The sequence below is a fragment of the Alexandromys fortis genome, unplaced genomic scaffold (assembly GCF_014885135.2).
Source record: "Alexandromys fortis isolate MF-2015 unplaced genomic scaffold, M_Fortis_MF-2015_v1.1 scaffold_129, whole genome shotgun sequence".
In the NCBI taxonomy this organism is placed as follows: domain Eukaryota; kingdom Metazoa; phylum Chordata; class Mammalia; order Rodentia; family Cricetidae; genus Alexandromys; species Alexandromys fortis.
Window position 1 is genome coordinate 2,427,829 of NW_026068022.1, and position 20,325 is coordinate 2,448,153.

The 20,325-nt window shown below is 46.4% G+C and overlaps 1 protein-coding gene across 1 annotated transcript in view; it reads right to left on the reverse strand.

Annotated features, from left to right (window-relative positions):
• Positions 1-20,325, reverse strand: part of Swap70 (switching B cell complex subunit SWAP70) — a 60,947-nt gene that overhangs the window by 6,758 nt on the left and 33,864 nt on the right. Inside the window, exons 3-9 of the mRNA XM_050163301.1 lie at positions 19,479-19,652; positions 11,559-11,786; positions 10,142-10,288; positions 8,150-8,258; positions 5,957-6,138; positions 2,865-2,972; positions 1,582-1,748 (exon numbers count right to left, since the gene is read on the reverse strand). Of these exons, the coding sequence (XP_050019258.1) occupies positions 1,582-1,748; positions 2,865-2,972; positions 5,957-6,138; positions 8,150-8,258; positions 10,142-10,288; positions 11,559-11,786; positions 19,479-19,652 (1,115 nt within the window). The remainder of the gene's footprint in view (positions 1-1,581; positions 1,749-2,864; positions 2,973-5,956; positions 6,139-8,149; positions 8,259-10,141; positions 10,289-11,558; positions 11,787-19,478; positions 19,653-20,325) is intronic.

Here is a 20,325-nt window from a genome sequence, read left to right on the forward strand (position 1 = left end):
TATCCACTTTATCTCAATGGCCCCAAGTTAATTTTTTTCAAATGATAAATTTGATGTCTCTTAATCATACTTTATGTGTGGCTGCACGCCAAGGGGCACATGTGCAAATCAGGCAGCAACTTTGGGGGTTGGCTCTCTCCTCCCACCACGTGGGCCTCAGGGATCAAACTCAGGTCACAAAGCTTGAGGGTGAAGGCCTTCACCCACTGAGCCAACTCACCAGACCTGTCACATTTGACAAACTCCCTTTTCCAGTTTATCTTTCTAATTTTAGTATTTTAAAAATTATCATCATGTATATGTGTGTGTGTGTGTGCACGCTATGGGTGAGTGTCTGCTATGGCATAAATGTGTGCGCTAAGGTGTGAGTGTGTGCACTATGGGTGTGTGCTACGGCGTGAATGTGTGTGCTATGGCATGAATGTGCACACTACGGGTGAGATGCGCAATGACGTGTGTGCCTATGAGTAAGTGTGCGCTATGGCGTGAGTGTGAGTGTGTGCACTATGGGAGTGTGCGCTATGGTGCAGTGTGCGCTATGGCATGTGTGTGTGCGCTAAGGTGTGAGTGTGTGCACTATGGGTGAGTGTGTGCTATGGCGCAAGTGTGCGCTATGGATGAATGTGCGTGCTATGTGGCATGAGTGTACACTATGGTGCGAGTGTGCGCTATGGCGTGAGTGTGTGCTATGGCACAAGTGTGCGCTATGGCGTGAGTGTGGGGGTCAGTGGACAGCTCTGTGAGTCAGTTTTCTCCTTCCGCCTTTACATGGGTGGCAGGACTGGAACTCAGGACATCAGGCTTGCTCGAGTATCTTTTGCCTGCTGAGCCATCTCATCAGACCTTTCCTTTCCTCCCCAGGGTTTGAACATCTTCTGCTTCTCCACACGAGGACTGGCAGCTGTACAAATTCCAAGTGCCCACCTTCTGAGTGTTCCCTTACTCACAGAAGGGAGGGGGCCATAGCTCACAGCCCAGGTACATCGCATGAAGCAGCAAATGGGAGAACGGGCTAAGCCAGGCCAGCTCCTCATCCCTCCGGGGGCTCATTTTGCTTTGTCCTCCCCAATGTTACAAAGACCCAAAGCAAAATTTTTCTCTGAGAATATGAGTATCACAATTGTAAACCTGACTTTAAAAGAGCAAGGAGGTGTGAATCTAGTTTTCAAAGCTTTTAAAATTTGCATTTCAAGTAGTAGCTACGGAAGAAACGGTGTCAATCCCACACTGCCAAACAGAAAGTGTGTGTTCCCTCCATATCCACAAAACCTCTGCCACGCTGGGCCTGAGGCAGCTCTGCCTCTGCACCAAGATTGCTCAGGTCTGGACTCAGTGACAAAACCAAGCTTCTTCCAAAGCTGATCTGGCTGATTGGCATTCTGGAATAGAGTTAGCACACTGCAGCCAACACACTGCTCTCAAGCACAGGCCCTTCTCTAGATCCCAAGCAAAGGCTTCTGTAGCCCAGGACCAGGAGAAACACCCAGCCAGCCCCACATCCAGAGTCTCAGGACTTCTGCCAGTGTTAGAACCCAGAGCAAGCAAAGCCAGTGAGGGCGAGGGCTGCAGAGCAATCTCCACCTGGCCTGAAGCTTGCGCACCGTCTCCTCATCCTGCCGGGCCTGCTTCTCATCCTCAAGGGCCTCCTGCAGCTTCAGGTACATGTCTTCCAGCTCCCGAACTCTCTGCAGATACTGCTCCAGTTCCGAGGACTTCTGGGCAACCTGCTCCTCCATCTGCTGTCTGATCTAGAGGACGAGAGGATTGTGGTCTTGCTTAAATGCAGGCTACTTCTTCCCCAGGGCAAGGCGCCCATCCCACCTCTACCCTTGACTAAAGATAGAGGAAATTTAAAGTGTAATTTCTCTTTAAATTCTTTTCTATTTTAAAGCCAAAACCTCTTTACCAAATCTTAAAGAGTGAGCCTTTGTCCAGGCAGAGCAGCTCATGAGCTGCAGGTCCCACTGCCTCTACCCCCTTCCCCATTCCTGGGCACCAGTATCTTAGCAAGTGCATGGCTTCCCCTTCTGGACTGAAGAAGTTTAGTCCCTGTCTTAAAAAACAAAAAGACAGGGCTGGGGTACAGCTCACTGGTAGAGTGTTTACTTAGCATGTGTGAGACACAGGGTCAATCCCCAGGACCCTGACACACACACTGTCACACATTTTGGTGTATGTCTCTACAGTGTATGAACTCCATCACTGTGTTCTCAGGAGAACCCCAAGAGCTCACAGAATGACCCAATGCTGGAAGCACACATGGATCACACATGTGCTCAGGGAGAGCACTGGGGAAGGGCAGCTGGGAATCCTCCATACACCACACTGCCTTCCTCAACACAAACAGGAATCTCAGCTCTGAGCATCCAGTGACCAACGGTACCATCAGACCACATCCAGGCATGGGCTCAGCACAGCACCGCACCATGGGAGATGTGTGCTCCAGGAACCAGCTGACTCCACAGAGCAACCTGGACCTTGGAAAGGCCAGGACGGCAACCAGAGCCCTGAGGTCTCCATGTTCATTTACTCATCATGAGAAGAAATGCCATGGATTTAGTTTATGTTCTTACAGCTAGTCACTGTCCAAACCAAAGGACCCTGGTTAACAGTCGTTGTGGGATGACAGGGACACCTCAAAGCAAAGAAGCCATGTAACCACCACAACCAAGCATTTATGCATGCATATGATTCTGCGCAGGGGTCTGAGGTGCCCATCCTTTCCCTCTACCCCTCAGATGCACAGAGGTATTCATTAAGAATACCGCACACATGGCTCCCCCACCGCCACCGCCACTCATAGCAAAGTAGCTCACGGTGGCCGCCAGGCTTCCCTCAGCACACGCAGCAGCTCCCAGCCTTACCAGCTTCTCCCGCTCCAGCTCCGTGCTGAACCTGGTCTGTAGCTCCGCTTGAGTCTGTAGGCGTTTCTTTTCTTCATCTGCGGCACGAGATGCCGCTTCCTCCAGTTTCTAATCAACCAAAACCCGTCCCCAGAAAAGCGGGATCGTTACAGTGGAAGAGATAGGACAAGGATCAGTCAATAAAAATTAAACACAACCTAGGAGATACACTGGGATGCCGTCCAGCCGTCCCAGTCGGCAGATAAAACAAGCTCAACAACTTGATTCTGAACACTGTGCACAGAGACAGTGAGGACGGCCCCTGGCCCACAATCATCTGCAGCTACACTCGGACAGTTTGGCTTAGCTCGGGGCCTCTGTGTGGTCACCTAGCACACTATTCCTCAGGTTCAGCTTCCAGATGGCTGCCACAGGGAGCTTCCTCAACCTCCACCCCTACTGCCCACCCCCCCCCAACAGAAATAACTGGTTAAAGTTATTTTGAAAAACAGAACAGAGCATGGTAAGGCTTTGTAGACTATCCTAAGGGCACACTCCAGAGGAGGATATCCACCAAAGAAAACCCATGAGGAGCTGGGGTTGTGGCTTGCTGGTCGAGTACTTGCCCAACAGGCACAAGGCGCCATAGTTGATCCCACCCTCAAAACCAAAATACAAACAAACAAACAAAAACCCTGAAAACAAAACAGCAGCAAAAGACAATCACCCGGATCTTAGAGCCCCTCACTCTCCTGGGCAAGAAGGAAGTGCCTGCCACTCCTGGCTGCTAAACCAGAGACAAGGGCGCCCTCTAGAGGATGCTCACAGCCCAGGCTACAGAAAGCAGGCCGGGTCACCAGGGTCTCTCTCACTTGTGGGCAAAAGCTCCAGAGGAGAAGAAAACAGAGGTAACAGCAGGCTGTGTCCTCTTCCTAGCAGCAGAGGCTCTTAAAGCAGGAGTATAGATCCAAGAGACCTCTGCTGCTGTCTCCACCCAAGCTCACACAGCTGGCAAGCCTCCTGCTTCAGCCTTCCAAGTGCTGGGTTGCAGGTATGTGCCGTCACACGTCCAGCCTTTGGTGCAACTTTTTGCTCTTGGAAGAAAGTAGGCTCTGTGGTTCTCACCAAAAGAAGGGACTTTGTTATACAAGATGTACAAACCTAAGGTCACAGTTGAATACAATAAAGATTGGGTCATAGGAAGCTGGCAAACCAACCAGACGAGTTAAGCCGGGCAGAACCAGAAAGGCCCGGCTAAGTAGAGCCCTCACGGGAGTAGGAACAAGTCTCAAAGATCAGCCTTGAGAGGACGCTGGCCTGAACTTAAGCCCAGACTGAGCCTAGTTAGTTCAGGGCACTGCAGAAAACAAATCAAACACCCAGAGATCGGTGCCCTCTGGCACTTAGGGGCGAGACAGCTTAACAGGAGAGAAGGAGAGCACTTTGGGGTCACTCCAGGTGACTGCGGCAATGCATACCCACGGCTAAGTCTCTGAGGAGAGGGTGGAAAGGCCACAGGGGTCCAGGAAACAGTCCAGCCAAGCCACTGAATAAATAGCCCAACAATGACAAGCTGAGGGCAGGGGTGTCAGGATCAGCATCCTTAGTTCCTATAACACGTTATCTTCTAAAACAGCCAGTTTCCAACTAAAAAAAGTATGAGAAACAGGAAAGTGTAGCCCGTAAGTAGGAAAAAACAGTCAACAGTTACTGCCTTTGAAGAAGCCCAGGGCATATCCACAAAGCCGGTCCTGTAAATACGCTGAAGAGAATGAAGGGAAGTCCCGGTTAAAGACACTGTGGAAGGAACAACACCTCATCGAGCAGGGAATGTTAGTCAGGAGGGCAAACAGAGATGGCCGGACTGTGGTGTTAGAGAACTGAATGAAACGTCTTCTAGAGGACCAGGGCTTGCGCTCAGCTGGAAAACCTGCACAGCATCAGGAAGCCAGGGAGCCAGGACTCTCCAGCGCCACAAAGGACAGGGCGTGCTGCAGCTGTGATTTCTGAACTTGGACGGCGAAAGCAGGAAGAGCAGAAGTTCAAGGCCAGCCTCCCTAAGTAGAGAGCAGAAAGCTAGCCTGGGCTACAAGACCTTTTTTGTTTGTTGTTTGTTTGTTTTTAAATCAATTAGAGAGGCTAAACAATCTATTTGGGCTTCAGAAGACTCCACTAACGAGATCCACAGAAATCATGCAGTCAGAAGAACAGAAAAAAAAACAAGAATAAGCAGCTTCAGAGAATGCAGGCACTTTATGTACAAGATTCTGTCCAACAGAATATAAGGGAAGAGTGAGTGAGAAGAAGAAATATCTGAAGAAATAGGTTGAGACTTTAGGCAACACAATGGGAAACCTTGGTCCACGGTCTGTGAACTCCAGGCAGGGGCAAGCACATTGCTGAGTTAAAGGCCAGCTTGGACTATATACAACCAGCTTTGGGCCAGCCAGAGCTACATATTGAAACCCCGTCTTAAAAAGAACAGCAAGACCCATGAACACCGCAGTAAAACCACTGAAAGACAAAAGTCCTTGAGAGCAGCAAAACACGTAGGCCTGGAGTTAACTCCACAGCTGACTCAGAAACACGTGACTAGTTCTAGACAAAGTAAGTACAGTCTGTAAGGGTAAACTTGCCATATCTGGCTGTAGCAGGTAACTGCCATGCCCGAGAACACAGCAGTCCTATAGCAGAGTGAACAGCACCGCTGAGGTGGTTTTTCCTTCAGCCCAGCCCTCGTGACTACAGACCTGGCTCAGCTTCTATTCCGCTCTTTTGTGTGTGTGTCCTATAGCGTGATCAGAGCACATGTGAACACATATAAACATGGTTCAAGTCTACACCCTCTAGCACCAGTTACTAAGGACAAAGAGGGGACAGGAGGGACGGCTAAGAGTTTTAGTAGGCCCAGAGGCTGGACACCTTCAATCCTCTAATCTCCTGAGAACTCAGGTCACCAAACCTCTCCCTGAACTCTTGTCCTAACATAGGGAGTGGGTGAAGCAAAACTTGCTCCTAAGGCTGGTGACTTCGGCAGCTCCTAAAACTGTGGCTTCGGTAGTAAAGAGAACACTGCCCTTGCCATGCCCCAGGCCTCTCCGCCCTACACTTACCTTCCTCACGCTCTCCAGCTCCTGTTGCTTGTTTTCATTAGCAGCTTGGAGCTCCTTCATCTGCCGTTCCAGCTCCTCCTGCTCCGCTAGCAGCTTCCTCCGGAGCTCTTTCCGACGCTGGCGGGCTTCCTTGTGTGGTGGGGGGCTGCCCAGCTTCAGCAGGTGGACGGTAGAATGGATGGCTAGAAGGACAGGAGAAAGAGGAGGCTCTGCACTCTTACGTGTAACACTCAGTGATGGGGAGAAGGGAACTCATTCCAATCCTGCCAGTGAGCAGTGGCGCAGCCTAGGAGGCATCGGCTCTCCAGCCCCCACATGAGGCTGTGTGTACTGAAGTCTCCTCCGAGTCTGTGCTCACAGACTCTTCTTCACTGGGAACACTACGGGACCGGCCAGGCAGTGGTGGCCCACACCTCTAATCCCAGCAGGTGGATCTCTATGTTCAAGGCCAGCATGGTCCTCAGAGTGAATTCCAGGATAGCCAGGGCTACACAGAGAAACTCTGTCTCGAAAAAACCAAAACAAAGAAGCAACAACAACAAAGAACTTTCTTTCAACTCTCTTCTAGATGCTTTTTTTTTTTTTTTTTTTTTTTTTGAGACAGGGCTTCACTACGTAGCCTAGCTTGATCTGTCCTCACACTCACAGCAACCCTGCTTGCTTCGGTTACCAAGTGCCGATACCAAGCACATGACCCTTTTCTACTCCTAAATAAGGACTCAGCAGGTAAGCCCGGAGACCATCTGACCCTTGGGACCCACAGAGGCATCGTGAACACCCATATACACAATGACAGCAAACAGTTTATAAAAGCCAAGTAAAATGAAGACACACTAAGGGCAGACAATCAAATTCCTAGCATCTGACGGCAGCCTGCTACCCTGATTCTGTCTTCGTCTACGTCTTATGAGACCACCCCCATCTGTATGCGACCTATATACACACCACAGTCATTGTCATTTACTGAAAAATCTACATACAGCACAGCACACAAGGGACTTCATAAGACACGTGTGTATTCTAGATGCACACCATTTACATACAAACGTTTCATATAAAAAAATCTCACTTTTGTCTTTCTCAGATTCCTTTACTTTATGTATGTGAGTATTTTGCCTGCATGTATGTGTGTGCAGTGTGTATGTTTGATGCCCACAGAGGTCAGAGGAGGGTGTCAGATGTCCTGAACTGGAGTTATTGGTAGTTGTAAACCACCAATTAGATACTAGACGTCAGAGCCAGGTCCTCTAGAGGGCCAGCCAGTTCTCTTAATCGCTGGGCCATCTCTGCAGCAGCTTTTCTGGTTTGTTGAAACAGAATTTGACTCTGTAACTGAAGTTGGCCTAAACCTATTAAGTAGCCCAGACAGGCCTCAAATTGACAACAACCCACCGCCTCTGCCTCCTGAGTGGTTGGATCACAGGCATAAATCACCACCCCTGACTCTTGGTGTTTTCAACCACTTAAATTAATTTCTTGGATTATTAATACATACTGTTCAAATTCAAAAAGTGTGAACAGACATTCAGGAAGGCGTCTGCCTACTCCTATCCTCCAGGTCTGGTTCCGGGCTATCAGCCAGTGCTAACCATTTCTGCTTCTTCTGAGACAGGTTAAGCAAATGGACGAGTCCACACATCATCACTTCCCTTTATGCGGGCACAACGCGCTCTCCTCAACTTATTCGTTTTCTGAGTTACTTAAAAAGCTCCTGAGGTGTTCAAAGCCACTCCATGAATTCCTTTTCTGCCTTGCATAGTAACAAGATGATCTCTAACGTTTTTCATAAGCCTAAAGGGGGAGGGGGAACCCTCTCAGGGGCTGTGGTAATAAGACCTAAAATATAGTTTTATCCCCACAAAGTAAGTATGCAAATAAACTGACCAAAAAAGGGGGAACTCGTGTTTCCTGGATTTTCTTTCGAATGTAGCAACAGCCATGGCATAAGGAAGCAACCCTGTGCCAGCGTCTTCTGTGAGCTTTGAAAACAGAAAGTTGGGACACTCACCATTTTGCTTGTTTTGTTCATTTTTAGGCAGGGTCTAAAGTAGCCCAGGCTGGCTTGGAACTCCACGTAGAGAGCTCCAGACCTCCTGTGTATACCTCCCAAGTGCTAGGATTAAAACCGTGTGCCCATGCCCAATTCTGCTCTCAAGTTGTCATGGAAAACAATAAAAAAAAAAAAAGTCCTACCCTGAATCCACTCCTGTTTCTTCTTCTTATCCGAAGCGCTGATTTCAAAGGTCTTATCAAAGCATTTTATCAGGAAAAGACACTTCTTTCCATCTTTGTCAGGCAGAGACTAAAAGAGAAAGCATGATTAGCGCTTTAAAGTTCTATTCTTCCTTGTGTGGAATTATTAAAAAGCAGCTGGAGAGAGAGAGAGAGAGAGAGAGAGAGAGAGAGAGAGAGAGAGAGAGAGAAGAAAGAGGCTGCTTGATCTGACCTTAGGTGAAGCCATGTTTATTCATGGTGAGGGGCATCTTTGTTACCCACATGTGCAGATGCCAAAACACCCACAGAAGGAGACAGGATGTGGCCTTTTCTAGGGATGGAGATGACTTCCACAGTCCTCAAGGCAAACTGGTTAGTGTAGTCCTTCAGCAGGAAACTATCAGTTTGTTTATGGAGACAGGACTTCACAAACAGGACCTCACTAGGTTAACCTTGAACTCATGACCCTTCAGGCCCAGCTTCCCAAGTGCTAGGATTACAGGAATGTGACACCACACTCAGCTAAATTTTCTTCTTATATATTTCAATTCCTTTCTTAACAAAACACCTACAAATGCGAATGTCTGATTTTACTGCTGTGCCCAGGCAGCCCACGTACGATGACAATGACCCAAGTGGGACGCCACACCTATAAAGGAAGAACTACAGCAACTGGTGAGGAAGAGGCCGCATGCTCTCTGCTTTTGAGAGAGCCGCCTTTTCACTTGAGCGTGTCCCCTGCAAGAACCCGGAAGGGACACCGACATAACTCTGCCTGCTATGGCTTTCTCTTATACCCGGGGTGTTACCACCGGTGCCCTGTGGTTCTTGGCCTCTGTCTTTATGGGTAAAATGGCTGAGCTTATGGTACTCCTGTAGGTCTCGAGTTAGCTGAATATAAGCAAAGCCCCTGGTTGGCACCGCTTACCCCAGACCATTAGTTCATCTCTGTACCATTTCTAGAAGTGAGTGTGAACTCCCGTATTCTAAATGTTCTTCAACAAATACAGACACTAGGTGGTTCATATACAAACCGAGTCTAAAATCAAATGAAGGAAAAAAAGCCCAGTATGTTTTGAGACACAGTCTTGCTATGTAGCCCTGGCTAAGTAGATCAGGCAGTTCCCCAGCCTCCTGAGTGCTGAGATTACAGATAATGCCACATCATCCAACAGAAATTGTGTTCCTGGGGACTCCACATCTTTACAGAATTAATAGCTATAAAATAAGTCACTCAAGACAGGCGTGGAACCCCACATCCATAATCCTAGCACTGCTTAGAAAGAGGCAGGAGGATCAAAAGTTCAAGGCCATAGTGAGTTTAAAACCACCTAGACTACATGAGGCCTCATAAATACATAAATATGTCTCAAAAAGGAGGTGAAATGTAGTAGCCCAGGCCATTCCTGCGCCTGGAGCAGCAGAGGCAGGAGGATGAGGAATTCAGGGCCATCCTTGGCTACACAGAGACTTCAAGGACAACCTGAGCTACAGGAGACCCTCTCTTCCCCCTTAAAAAAATCACCCAAAGCTCCAAAGCCACAGAGAAACCCTGTCTCGAAAAAAAAAAAAAGCAAAATCACCCAAAATACTAATTCTAATGATGAATCCTCTTCATTTGCTTTACTCAAAATGTCCCAGATCTTATAGTTTATTGAATATTTACAATGTTATTGTACTACATTTTTTGCCTTTTTAATGACTTGCTTTTCTTTAATAACTGATTCCTCAAACACAAATCGCTCAGATTTAATCTCTATACTTTACTCCCAAGCATAAGACAGAAAATAAATTCATATTAGGTATGCATTTTGTCAGCCATCTTTAGTTTCTGTTTAGAAGTCACAGTGACTATCCTTCCTTCTGGGAAGGCTGGGGATTCGCTGGCGATGGGTCTGGAGGAGTGAGGAGAGCATCTGTGGACAGCAGGGGGCAGCAGAGGCAAGCAGGCCGAGCAGCCACACCACTCACCTCCACACAGCAATTCTCGTCCAGGAGAATGTCTCCCTTCTTATCCTTCAGGTCCTCACTCACATAGTAGGAGATTATGTTGGGTTTTAACACAAACCACCGCTCGGTCCAGTTTTTCCTTTTGTGGCCTTTCTTCATCATGTAGCCCTGTGAAAGAGTAAACCTAATGTAGACACGTGTGATTGTATGTGGAAGAGCTTGGCGGGCCTTGGATTGTCTTTCCTCCACTCTGACACCTGGTCCTAAATACACACACGTCAGTGGTTTTCACCCGTGCATGTCATGGACTGGAGTCTCTGGGAATCTATGAAGGCCAGAGGCATGATCCCTAGTCAAATCTACATGACCACAAAGGTTTACATGTGATTTCAGACATTTCAGAAAGTCTCTGCAAGTGACATAAGATAACAGAACCTTTGGTGTAATACACAGTGAATTTTCCTAAACTGTCTTACCTTTTAAAATATTTATAGACATATATATATAGGTAAGTGGAAATGTCTGGGATTTCCTGGCACCAGAAGGAGACCTACAGGTGTGTGGACAGAGTGTGTCATATACTTCCTCCTAATACCAAAACCTATACAAGTTAAGACTTAATTAATACTTATTGATGGACTCCATCAGAAAAAAAAAGAACAAAGACAATAATAATTACCTACTGAACAAAGAAAGGAGCTAAGTAGTAAAACCCAAAAGCAGAGTTATTATTCGATACAATAACATAAGATGTGTGAAAGACCCATATTTATATCCAGGCATAGTGGTGCACACCTTCAATCCCAGCAGGTACCTGGCCTACAAAGTGACCTCCAGGCTACCCAGAGCTACTGAATGATAGCCTGTCTCAAGACAGACAGACAGATATTCTATTTAATAAGCTTTTAGTTCCTACTTATATATCAGGTATTACATTGGGTGATAAGAAAACAAAAATATTCTGATAAAATAAATATAACTTTGCTATATGAAAGTATCTCTTTTTAAAGAGAAAGATATTTGTCTAATTCTGTAAAAACATGAGGGTATTTTAAAAAAATTGGAAATTTGATTAACAGTCCCTTCAAAAATAATAACTTCTTAATTCTTAACTGTAATTCAAAACTGTGTCAGTAACTCTTTAAAACAGGAGCCTAGGGCCAAAGCTCAGTCACAGAGCCCTTGCCTAGAACAGATAATGCCTTGGTCCAGTCCTCAAGATCACAGCAGGGCACGGTGAATCCTAAAACTCTAATAACAGAGAAAATAGAAACTTTCTTTTTGTTCTCAATCATTTAAGGGGTATAAGTGACTTAGACCATCTATACAGAAAAGAAGTAAGGGAGTGAGGGAAAGGAAGGAAAGGGGAGGAAGAGGGAAGAAGTTATTTTGTATCAAACTCTAAAGAGGAGAGAGAGTGGGGTCACCGCCCTCTTACCTGTTTCAGCACATCTAAGATAAGCTCATTGAAGACTTCGTTAATGGCCATAGACACCGTCTGACGGTCCATACCCTTGCTAAACTGTCCATTTCCAACCAGCTCAATAAGTTCCCACGCAGAAAGGCCGTCTTTACTGTCATCGAAGTTTATTTTGTAATGTTCAAACTGTTCTTGCTGCCAACCTCCTCCCATAGCTTCTGTAAGTTTCTTAAGCAGGTATTCAATCTGTAGGGGGAAAAATAAATATTTTCTTTTTTAAGGTTTTTTTTATATATATTTTTTAATATTTTTGGCTTTCCGAGACAGGGTTTTTCTGTAGCTGTGGCTGTCCTAGAACTTACACAGCAGACCAGGATGGCCTCACACTCACAGAGATCTGCCTGCCTCAGCCTCCTGAGTGCTGAGATTAAAGGTATGTGCCACCACTACCTGTTTTTTTTTTTTTTTTTTTTTTTTTAGATTTTGTGTGTGTGTGTGTGTGTGTATGTGTCATGACCGCTCTGTGTAGCCCTGCCTATTCTGGAACTTGTTCTGTAAACCAGACTGGTCTCAAACTCAGAAATCCCCTTGCCTCCTGAGTGCTAGAACTGAAGATATACACACCACCACATGGATAATTATTTCATATTTTTAACATAGATATTTGTGTCATTTGCACTATTAGAGTCAATTCAGGAAATACTCTTTCAGGGTTTCTCTGTATAACATCTCTGGTTGTCCTGGAACTTGCTCTGAAGACCAAGCTGGCCTCGTACTTAGAGATCCGCCTGCCTCTGCCTCCTAAGAGTTGGGATTAAAGGTGTGCACCACCACTTCCCAGAAGGAAATATTCTTTATCCTTCCAAAAGAGTAAGACCCTCCCTTTGCTAGGGAAAGCTGTATACATAAAACCCCAGCGGTTGTTCTCTGCTGGCCTAGAAGGAAATCAAGAACTGACAACCCACGACTTGCACGTCATGTCTGTGTGCATACGGAGATGGGGAAATCTATAAACACAGCACACAAACTACGGTCACCTCGTTACTCTATGGGTAAATATTTTAGTATATCAAGAACATTATGCTTTCATTTTTTTCCCTGTTGTTTTATTCTAAAACAAGGTCTCATGTAGTTCAGACTGGCCTCAAACTCACTATGCAGCAAAGAACGATCTTCGCCCGATTCTCCTGGCCCTACCTCCGCTGCACTGAGTTACTGAGACAGGCACACCAGCAGCAGCTGCACACATGGATCTCACTGAACATGTGTTAAAGTGAATAAACTTTTCAGACGCACAAGTTACTCCCTAATTTACAGATCTCCTATGTTAACCAATTACTTATTTCCTGGTGTCTCCATCCATTAGAACACTGATGTTATAAACGTGACTGGCTTCCTAGTGTGAGCCAGAAGGGCTTGCTAAATCTTGAAACATCAGACATTATGTAGGAAAATAGCTGGGGTGGGGAGAAGAAGGGAAGAAACAAGGCGGTGATGACATGAGAAGGTGGCACTGTGTGACAGTATCCCCAACACTGCCTCCTCCTGCCTTCCCCATGTTCTCTCTGATATATTTCTAGAGCGTATTCATCGTACAAATGGATGGGTTTAACTATGGCAATTCCACACACACACACCATGTACTGTGCTCAGATTCATTCCGGCTCTTGTCCTCCCTGTCCCCTCCCCTCATTAATGATTTCAGTTGGTGTGATATCAATCATCCACAAAAACCCACACCAGTATTCTAGGTTCTCACCACTTAGATCAAACCAGTAACAAAATGCTACTGACATTATCCCCAAGATCAGTGTTTCCCACCATGAATCAATCAGCACTTTTTGCAATGAAATGAAAAACACTCTAACCCGCCCACAACAGAGCCAGATATAGCATTACAGCAGGTTTTGTATGCATACTTATGTGTGCTGGGCCAGGTTATAAAATGTTTATATTCCTATAAGGTTGAAATGGAAAGAAAATATTTAGCCGGGTGTGGTGACACACCTTTAATCTCAGAATTTGGGAGATTGAGGGAGACAGAGCTCTGCTTCAGGCCAGAGCTACACAAGTGAGACTCTGTCTCCAAAAAAAACAAAACACAGAAAAAGAAGAGAGAAAGGAAGAAAGGGAGGAAGGAGAAGAGGGAGGGAGGGAGGGAGGGAGGGAGGGAGGGAGGGAGGGAGGGAGGGGAAGAAGTCCCTTTTTTCCAGCTGGTTCACAAGTAAGTTCCTCCTCCGCCACCTGCTTGCTTCAAGTCTCCCACTTGGCCCTTGCCCTTGGGCTGTAACAAGGCTCCAGGTGCCCTCACACTGACAGAGCAGATGCTCTAGCTAGCACTAAGGCAGGCCTGCACCCCCTGCACCCTCTTCTGTGTCCCTCCCTGCTGTATTAGGTGTGCTGTGTTCCATTTCTGGTCCTCACCTGCTTTTCCACCATTTTCTGAATTCCGTGCCCCATGTAACTTTGAATTCCCAGAGCTCAGCAGGGGACATAAGAAAGCTGAACTCAACAACATCTAAAATGAAGTAAACTAAGCTGATATCCTCACCTGTGAAATGGGGCTAACAACACAGCATAGAAAGAGATAAAAGAAGACCCACAGAGAATGGTTTGCACAGGGCTGCCCAGCAGGCACACCATCGAGGCTGCTTCCCCTCCGCTCCGGGTGACATATTATACAGTCACTTAGAATTATATTTGAGAAAGCAAAGTTAAGGAGACCTGTGGCTTCCCCTGCACAAACACCATACAGATTGTCTGGCAAACATTCCTCAGAAATGTTTGAAGATCTTTAGTTACAATAAGACTTGGGTGTTCACTTTTCTGTTTCGTTCTTTGCATCTCCGTTAATGTGTTTGTGGAATGATAAGGTGTAACAAGAAAAGAAGGCAAAGAAATTTACTTTCACTAAATACCCCAAGTTCAAAAACTGAAAGTTCTAAAGACTTAGCTTAATGACGATGCTCCCTTGGAATAAAGATGGGGGGGGGGGGGGTTGAAAAGTGTGAGATGCTAATGAATGCTACTGCGGAAAAGAAGCACTCTGCGGCCTTTCCCTTCTCTTGCTGAAGATGTGCCAGGGGCTGCTTAGGAACAGATGGTGGAAGAGGGGAAAAATAACAGGAAAAATGACTGAAGTCAAGAAGAGACTAAAGACAAAACAACAAGAAAATTAAAAGAAAAGAAAGAAGGAAGGAAGGAAGGAAGGAAGGAAGGAAGGAAGGAAGGAAGGAAGGAAGGAAGGAAGGAGGCAGGCAGTAAGAGAGTCAGGTTGGTTGGCAGCAGGAAGTTCAGGAGTTCAAAGCCAGCCTGGGCTGCACAAGCGGCTGTCTTACTCTCCAATCACGTAACAAGGGATAGTTATATAAATAAAGGTTCAAGGGAAAATAAGCAGTGACATTAACACACAGAGAAGCCCTAATCCCTAAGAGAAGGAAGGCTCTAGGCTGCGTGCTGCGGACTCAGCTCAGAACAGCTTCAGCTCCGCCTTCCCCACGCCCACCTGCAGCCCCAGCTCCGCCTTCCCGCCTACCCTACTGCTCTGGAAGAGGCACCTGCACTTCCCAACTCTGGGCTCCTGGCTTCACCAGATGATCTTTCCTTTGCAACTCAGAAAATGTTACTAACAACTCACTTCTCAAAGCAGCCTCCCAGGTCCGTCTAGAACCTTCCTAAAGGTCCCCTCTAGCCCAGCACCAACAAGCCATGACTCCCAACAACTGTGTCTTTTCCTGTTGACTCCCGATACAATCATGTTCTTACCAAACAGCAGAGGACATTTTGATTGTGCTAGCCAAAGAGACACATTCTCCGGCTCCCCTATTCAAGTGAACCACATAATGAGTCACGTGCTGGGTTGGTTTACAGCAGCCTGCACCAATTCTCAGGCGCATTCAGCTCAGGAAGCAGCTTGCTTCCTCCTTCCAAGCAGATTTCACCAAAAATAACAAAGAAGAAATTGCAAGCTGAATGGGATTTCTCTGGGCCTTTGGCTTGACCGTTTGTTCTGTCAAAAGTTCTCTCTCATTAAAGGGGCAGTGAGGTTTTTACCTCACCTAAAATCTCTTTAGAACTATTTCAGGTTTTCATACAGCAAGGCAATTCTTCCAAGTAAGCGTATGACGGACACATCCTGTTTTGTTCTTGGTTCTGTGGGAAACAGCACTAGCAAAAACCATACTTTACAGGCACACACTTCCAGGAATATCACCAGAAGGAGTAAGGAACCAACTCCAAGGGGATCGCCATTTCTTGGCAAATGTCCTGATAGAAACATCTTCATGTACAACGTAAGTATTTATTTGACATTCTGGGCAATGGAAGCTGAACCAAATGAATGTATTGTTCACACAACAGCCGCTGTCGTACAGTGTTAGCTGAAGCAGAGAGAAAAACAAAAAACAAACTCGGACTTCACTGGGTACGGTAGAGCAATCTATAACCCAGCGCTTGGGGTGAAGGCAGGAGAACAGACACGAGTTCAAGACCAGAAACTGTATCTCAAAAAAGCAAAACAAGTAAGAACAAAAGCCTTATACTTAAATGCAAGTGATCATTATGATACATTAATTACTAGAAATATAAAAATTAGGTGAAAGTGATAGAACACGGCCACACCATTAGCCCAGCAATTGGGAAACAGAGGCAGAAAGATCTCTGTGAGTTCAAAGTCAGCCAGGGCAACAGGAGACCTTGGCTCAGACAGATTAGATTAGATATATTGATAGACTGAGTCTATTTGGAGTTCCGCATAATGAGCGTCAGGCTTCTCCTATGGATATCAGACACTCTGAACTTTAAAACTCTAAAATTCCCGACGGGAAATTGTTTATGTATTTATGCACATTGGTATCTTGAGTGTGTGTCTGTACAGGGTGTCAGATCCTCTGGAACTGGAGTTACAGACAGCTGTGAGCTGCCACACACATGCTAGAAATTGAACCCTGGTCCTCTGGAAGAGCAGCCATTGCCCTTAACCACTGAGCCATCTCTCCAGCCCCTGGGGAATTTAATTTAAACTCACAAAGAATTTGCATTCAAAATTTATTTTTAAGTATGCTTTACATTCTATTTTCTAACAATGTACATGCCTAAAACAGCTCAAATACAGTCGTTATGCTGTTAAAATTGGATAGGCTGTATTTTCCACAATCCAGCGTGACCCTGGGGTGACAGTGCTTGTCAAAGGGCAGGTGACTGACATGCCTGTCTCAGTGGACCCAAGTACATGATGGGCCCAGGGCCCAAGCTCCTGGGTTAAACCTCAGGAGGCTGACTGGACAGCCGAACCAAGTTCACATTTCTCTGCTCCAGTGACCCCTTCTCTGCCCCACAGGAGCAATCTATAAATCTAACTCTGCTTCCGCTATTTGTAACAGATATTGTCATGTAAACCAGGCAGGCTCGACCTTCCCCAGGGCTGGAAATGCAGCACTGTGTTCCCAGTTCTGACCCTGAGAGGAGATGCTGAGGCACAGAGGAAGCCCACACAATCCATGACAAATCCACTGCACCAAAGAGAGAGACCATTCTCTTCCCAAACAGGAGTAACATGTCTGAAAGAAGACCAATGCTCACGTCAGCCTACCGCAGTGGAGATAAGCAGGCGGGAGCACCTGGCTGGTCTCTGGGCCGCAGCAGAAACAGGCCCATGGAGGCTCAGAGTCATCAGGAGGCTCACCACAGTGGTGGCCCAGTGATGACAAGGCCCCCAAATCAGGAAAGCACTTACCTTGTCCATAAACAAAGCAAGCACACACCCTTGCTACGTAATCGCTATTTCTGAAAACAAGACAATGAGGCTTTCAGGTCCGCCACGGTATTTTAGTGACAGAAAAATCCAAAAGGTCAAGATTAATTCCAACACATGAATAAACTTGCAATTCTGAGTGTGGCTGCAAAAATACCTTCAAAGACCATACTGGAAAGCAGGGCCTGGAGGCACATGCCTTTAATCCCCGTACTCTGGAGGAAAAGGCAGGCAGATCTCTGAGACCAGCCTGGTCTACAAATTGAGTTCCATGATAGCCATGGCTCTGTAGAAAGACCCTGTCTCAATAAATAAATAAATAAACAAACAAACAAACAAACAGACCATGTTGGAAATCTTATGTGGGGCAGGAAAGATGGTTCAGCAGCTAAGACCCTTGTCTGTACCCACATGGTGGCAAACAACCTTCCATAACTCCAGGTCTGGGAAATCCAATGCCCTTTTCTGACCTCCAAGGGCACACATGTGGTGCACAGACAAACATACAAGCAAAATACTCATCCACATAAAGTAGTAATAGTAGTAGTGAGAATAAAACAAAATTCTTTTCTAAAAACGGAAATTAGCATGTGCAGAGATCTGAACGGCAGCCATGTCTGTCAAGTGCCTCTTCAGGCCACCATTATTCCACTCGCTCTCTGGGTTGTGCTGGGCATTGTTCTAAGATGCTGCTTTCTCCTTCCCCTTTAACAGTCATGCATACTTGATACTACAGCATTATCAGAGTTAACACTAAGAATTGTTCCCACTATCATAGAAACTGCCTTTCCCTTGTTAGCAAGACTACCTGTTATTAAATCCAGGGGCCCCTTCTTACCACTATCTGGTTTTTCTGCAATTTAAGATTCTCATGCATCTCCTCTTATCTCACAGTCTGCCCAGTTCTACTTCCTTTACCAATTCTACTTCCTCCTGCTACCAGAGAAACAGCCCCAAGGTTCCTAGGCTCTCACAACTCCAACGATAATCCCTGCCCCTGCCCTAACCCACCCCCGTGCTTTCTCCAGTCTCTCCCCAGCCCTGGCCTCTCAAGCTCCAGTGTGTATTTTCCCACACCACCAGACATGCCACACCCTCTCCAGACACCTACTTGCTCGTCAACTTGGCATACATTCATTCGCTACCAAAACGCACAAATACATCTCTTTAGTGAGCACGGATCATGGCACAACGTCAAATGCTTCGTATGTCAAGCTGTTCAGCCTCACAGGGTGCACTGTGGAAAACAACCATCTCCATTTTAAAGATGGGAGACCCGGACTGGGAGATTAATTTGTTGCTCTGTGGATAAGTTGTAAAGTCGGGTTTCAAAATCAGTCTGTTTCAAAAAGCATGCTTTAAACTAAAACATTATGCTACCTCTAGTGGGCCAGGACTGAAACCTGCCTATACTTCTCCACAACCAGGCCCTATCAACATGAGAGGACAGAAATAAGAGGATACAAGTTTGATCTGCTGGTTATGACATTATCTAGTACGGATCAGTTAGCTGTGCTCTGCAGAGGACTCTGAGACCCAAAAGTTCAGCCACAGGACTCAACAACATCATAATCACGATTTCATGAATGTAGCCGCCTCATACAGGAAATTGTCATCGTGATTCATAAAGATCCTTGCCTGGTCAAACCTCTCCTGCATCCCTGTTTCCCAGAAAACAGCACAGAGACCTTGTCCCTATTCCCGGTGCCCACACTTTGTAATTCCTGGGGGAACAATACAGAAGAGCACAAGAGGTGACTTCATTTGCTGTGGGAGGGCCAGGAAACGGCCAGCACCCTAGACTTTGAAACAGGACTAGTACCTACTCCTAACACAGTGACAGAACATTCCGGATCCTATGTATCTCCCACAGAGCATCAGTCGGTTCTTCCACAAGGACTGAAAATCATGTTGTCCCTTGCCCTGAGCAAACGGTCTTCAGATATCATGAGGACGGACTCATCTGCAATCACAGCAATTACAAGAGGGAGCCTCACTGTCCCCGCAAATCTCCAAGGGTGGGACCTACCCCCAAATCCTTAATATGTCCTGAAAAACTCAACCTGTTTTTGCCTCTGATCCAAAAAATACTGTCTCAAATACCAACACTAAATCAACCCAAATGTTTGCTGGCCAGGCCTGCTCAGTACCCAGACATCTAAAGACTCCCCAAGGCCACGCCTTACCTCTTCAGGCACAATAAGCAATGGATACTTGTCCTCAGACAGAAAGTTGAAGATGGCCCACACTTTAAATGCGTCTTCTTCTGTAATGAGTAGTGGATTCTTTGTGAGGTTTTTCTTGACACAGAGGGTCCAACACATCCTATTGAATTCGATCTTGTCAAAGTTGTCCTGGACCTAAGAAGGAAAGAAGAAAATTTGTGAGCCAGTCTGAAATAGGGTCACACACCACAGTGGGTCTTGACTGGGCCTGGGGCATAGCCTCATGTTCAGGTGTCAGAGAGCAGGGAAAACGAGGGCCTGTCCTTTCCCGTGTCTCCATGTGTGCTGGGGAATATGATTTTAAGGGGTATTGCTTTATGTTGCACTTGCTTAACTCTGTGAAGCTGTGTTACTGTGCCTGTCTAAACCACCTGATGATCTAATACAGGGCTGAACAGCCAATAGCTAAGCAGGAGAGAGAAACAGGCGGGGCTGGCAGGCAGAGAGGATAAACAGAGGAGAAATCTGGGGGAAAAAAGAATCTGGGAATGAGAGAGGGAGGAGGAGGAGGACTTCAGGGGCCGGCCACCCAGCCACCCAGCCACCCAGCCACCCAGGCCCAGCTACACAGTCACACGCGGTGTACGAGGAGAGAAAAGGAATTCACGGGTGAGAAAGATAAAAGCCCTGGGGCCAAAGGTAGATGGGATAATTTAAGATAAGAAAAGCTGGCAAGAAACAAGTCAATAAGGCTGGTTATTCACAGCTAAGAATAAGCCTTTGTGGGCGATTTATTTGGGAGTAGGGTGGTAGGCCTCCCCAAAAAGCCAAAAGAGTAAAAACATCACACAACACATGTAAGACAGGT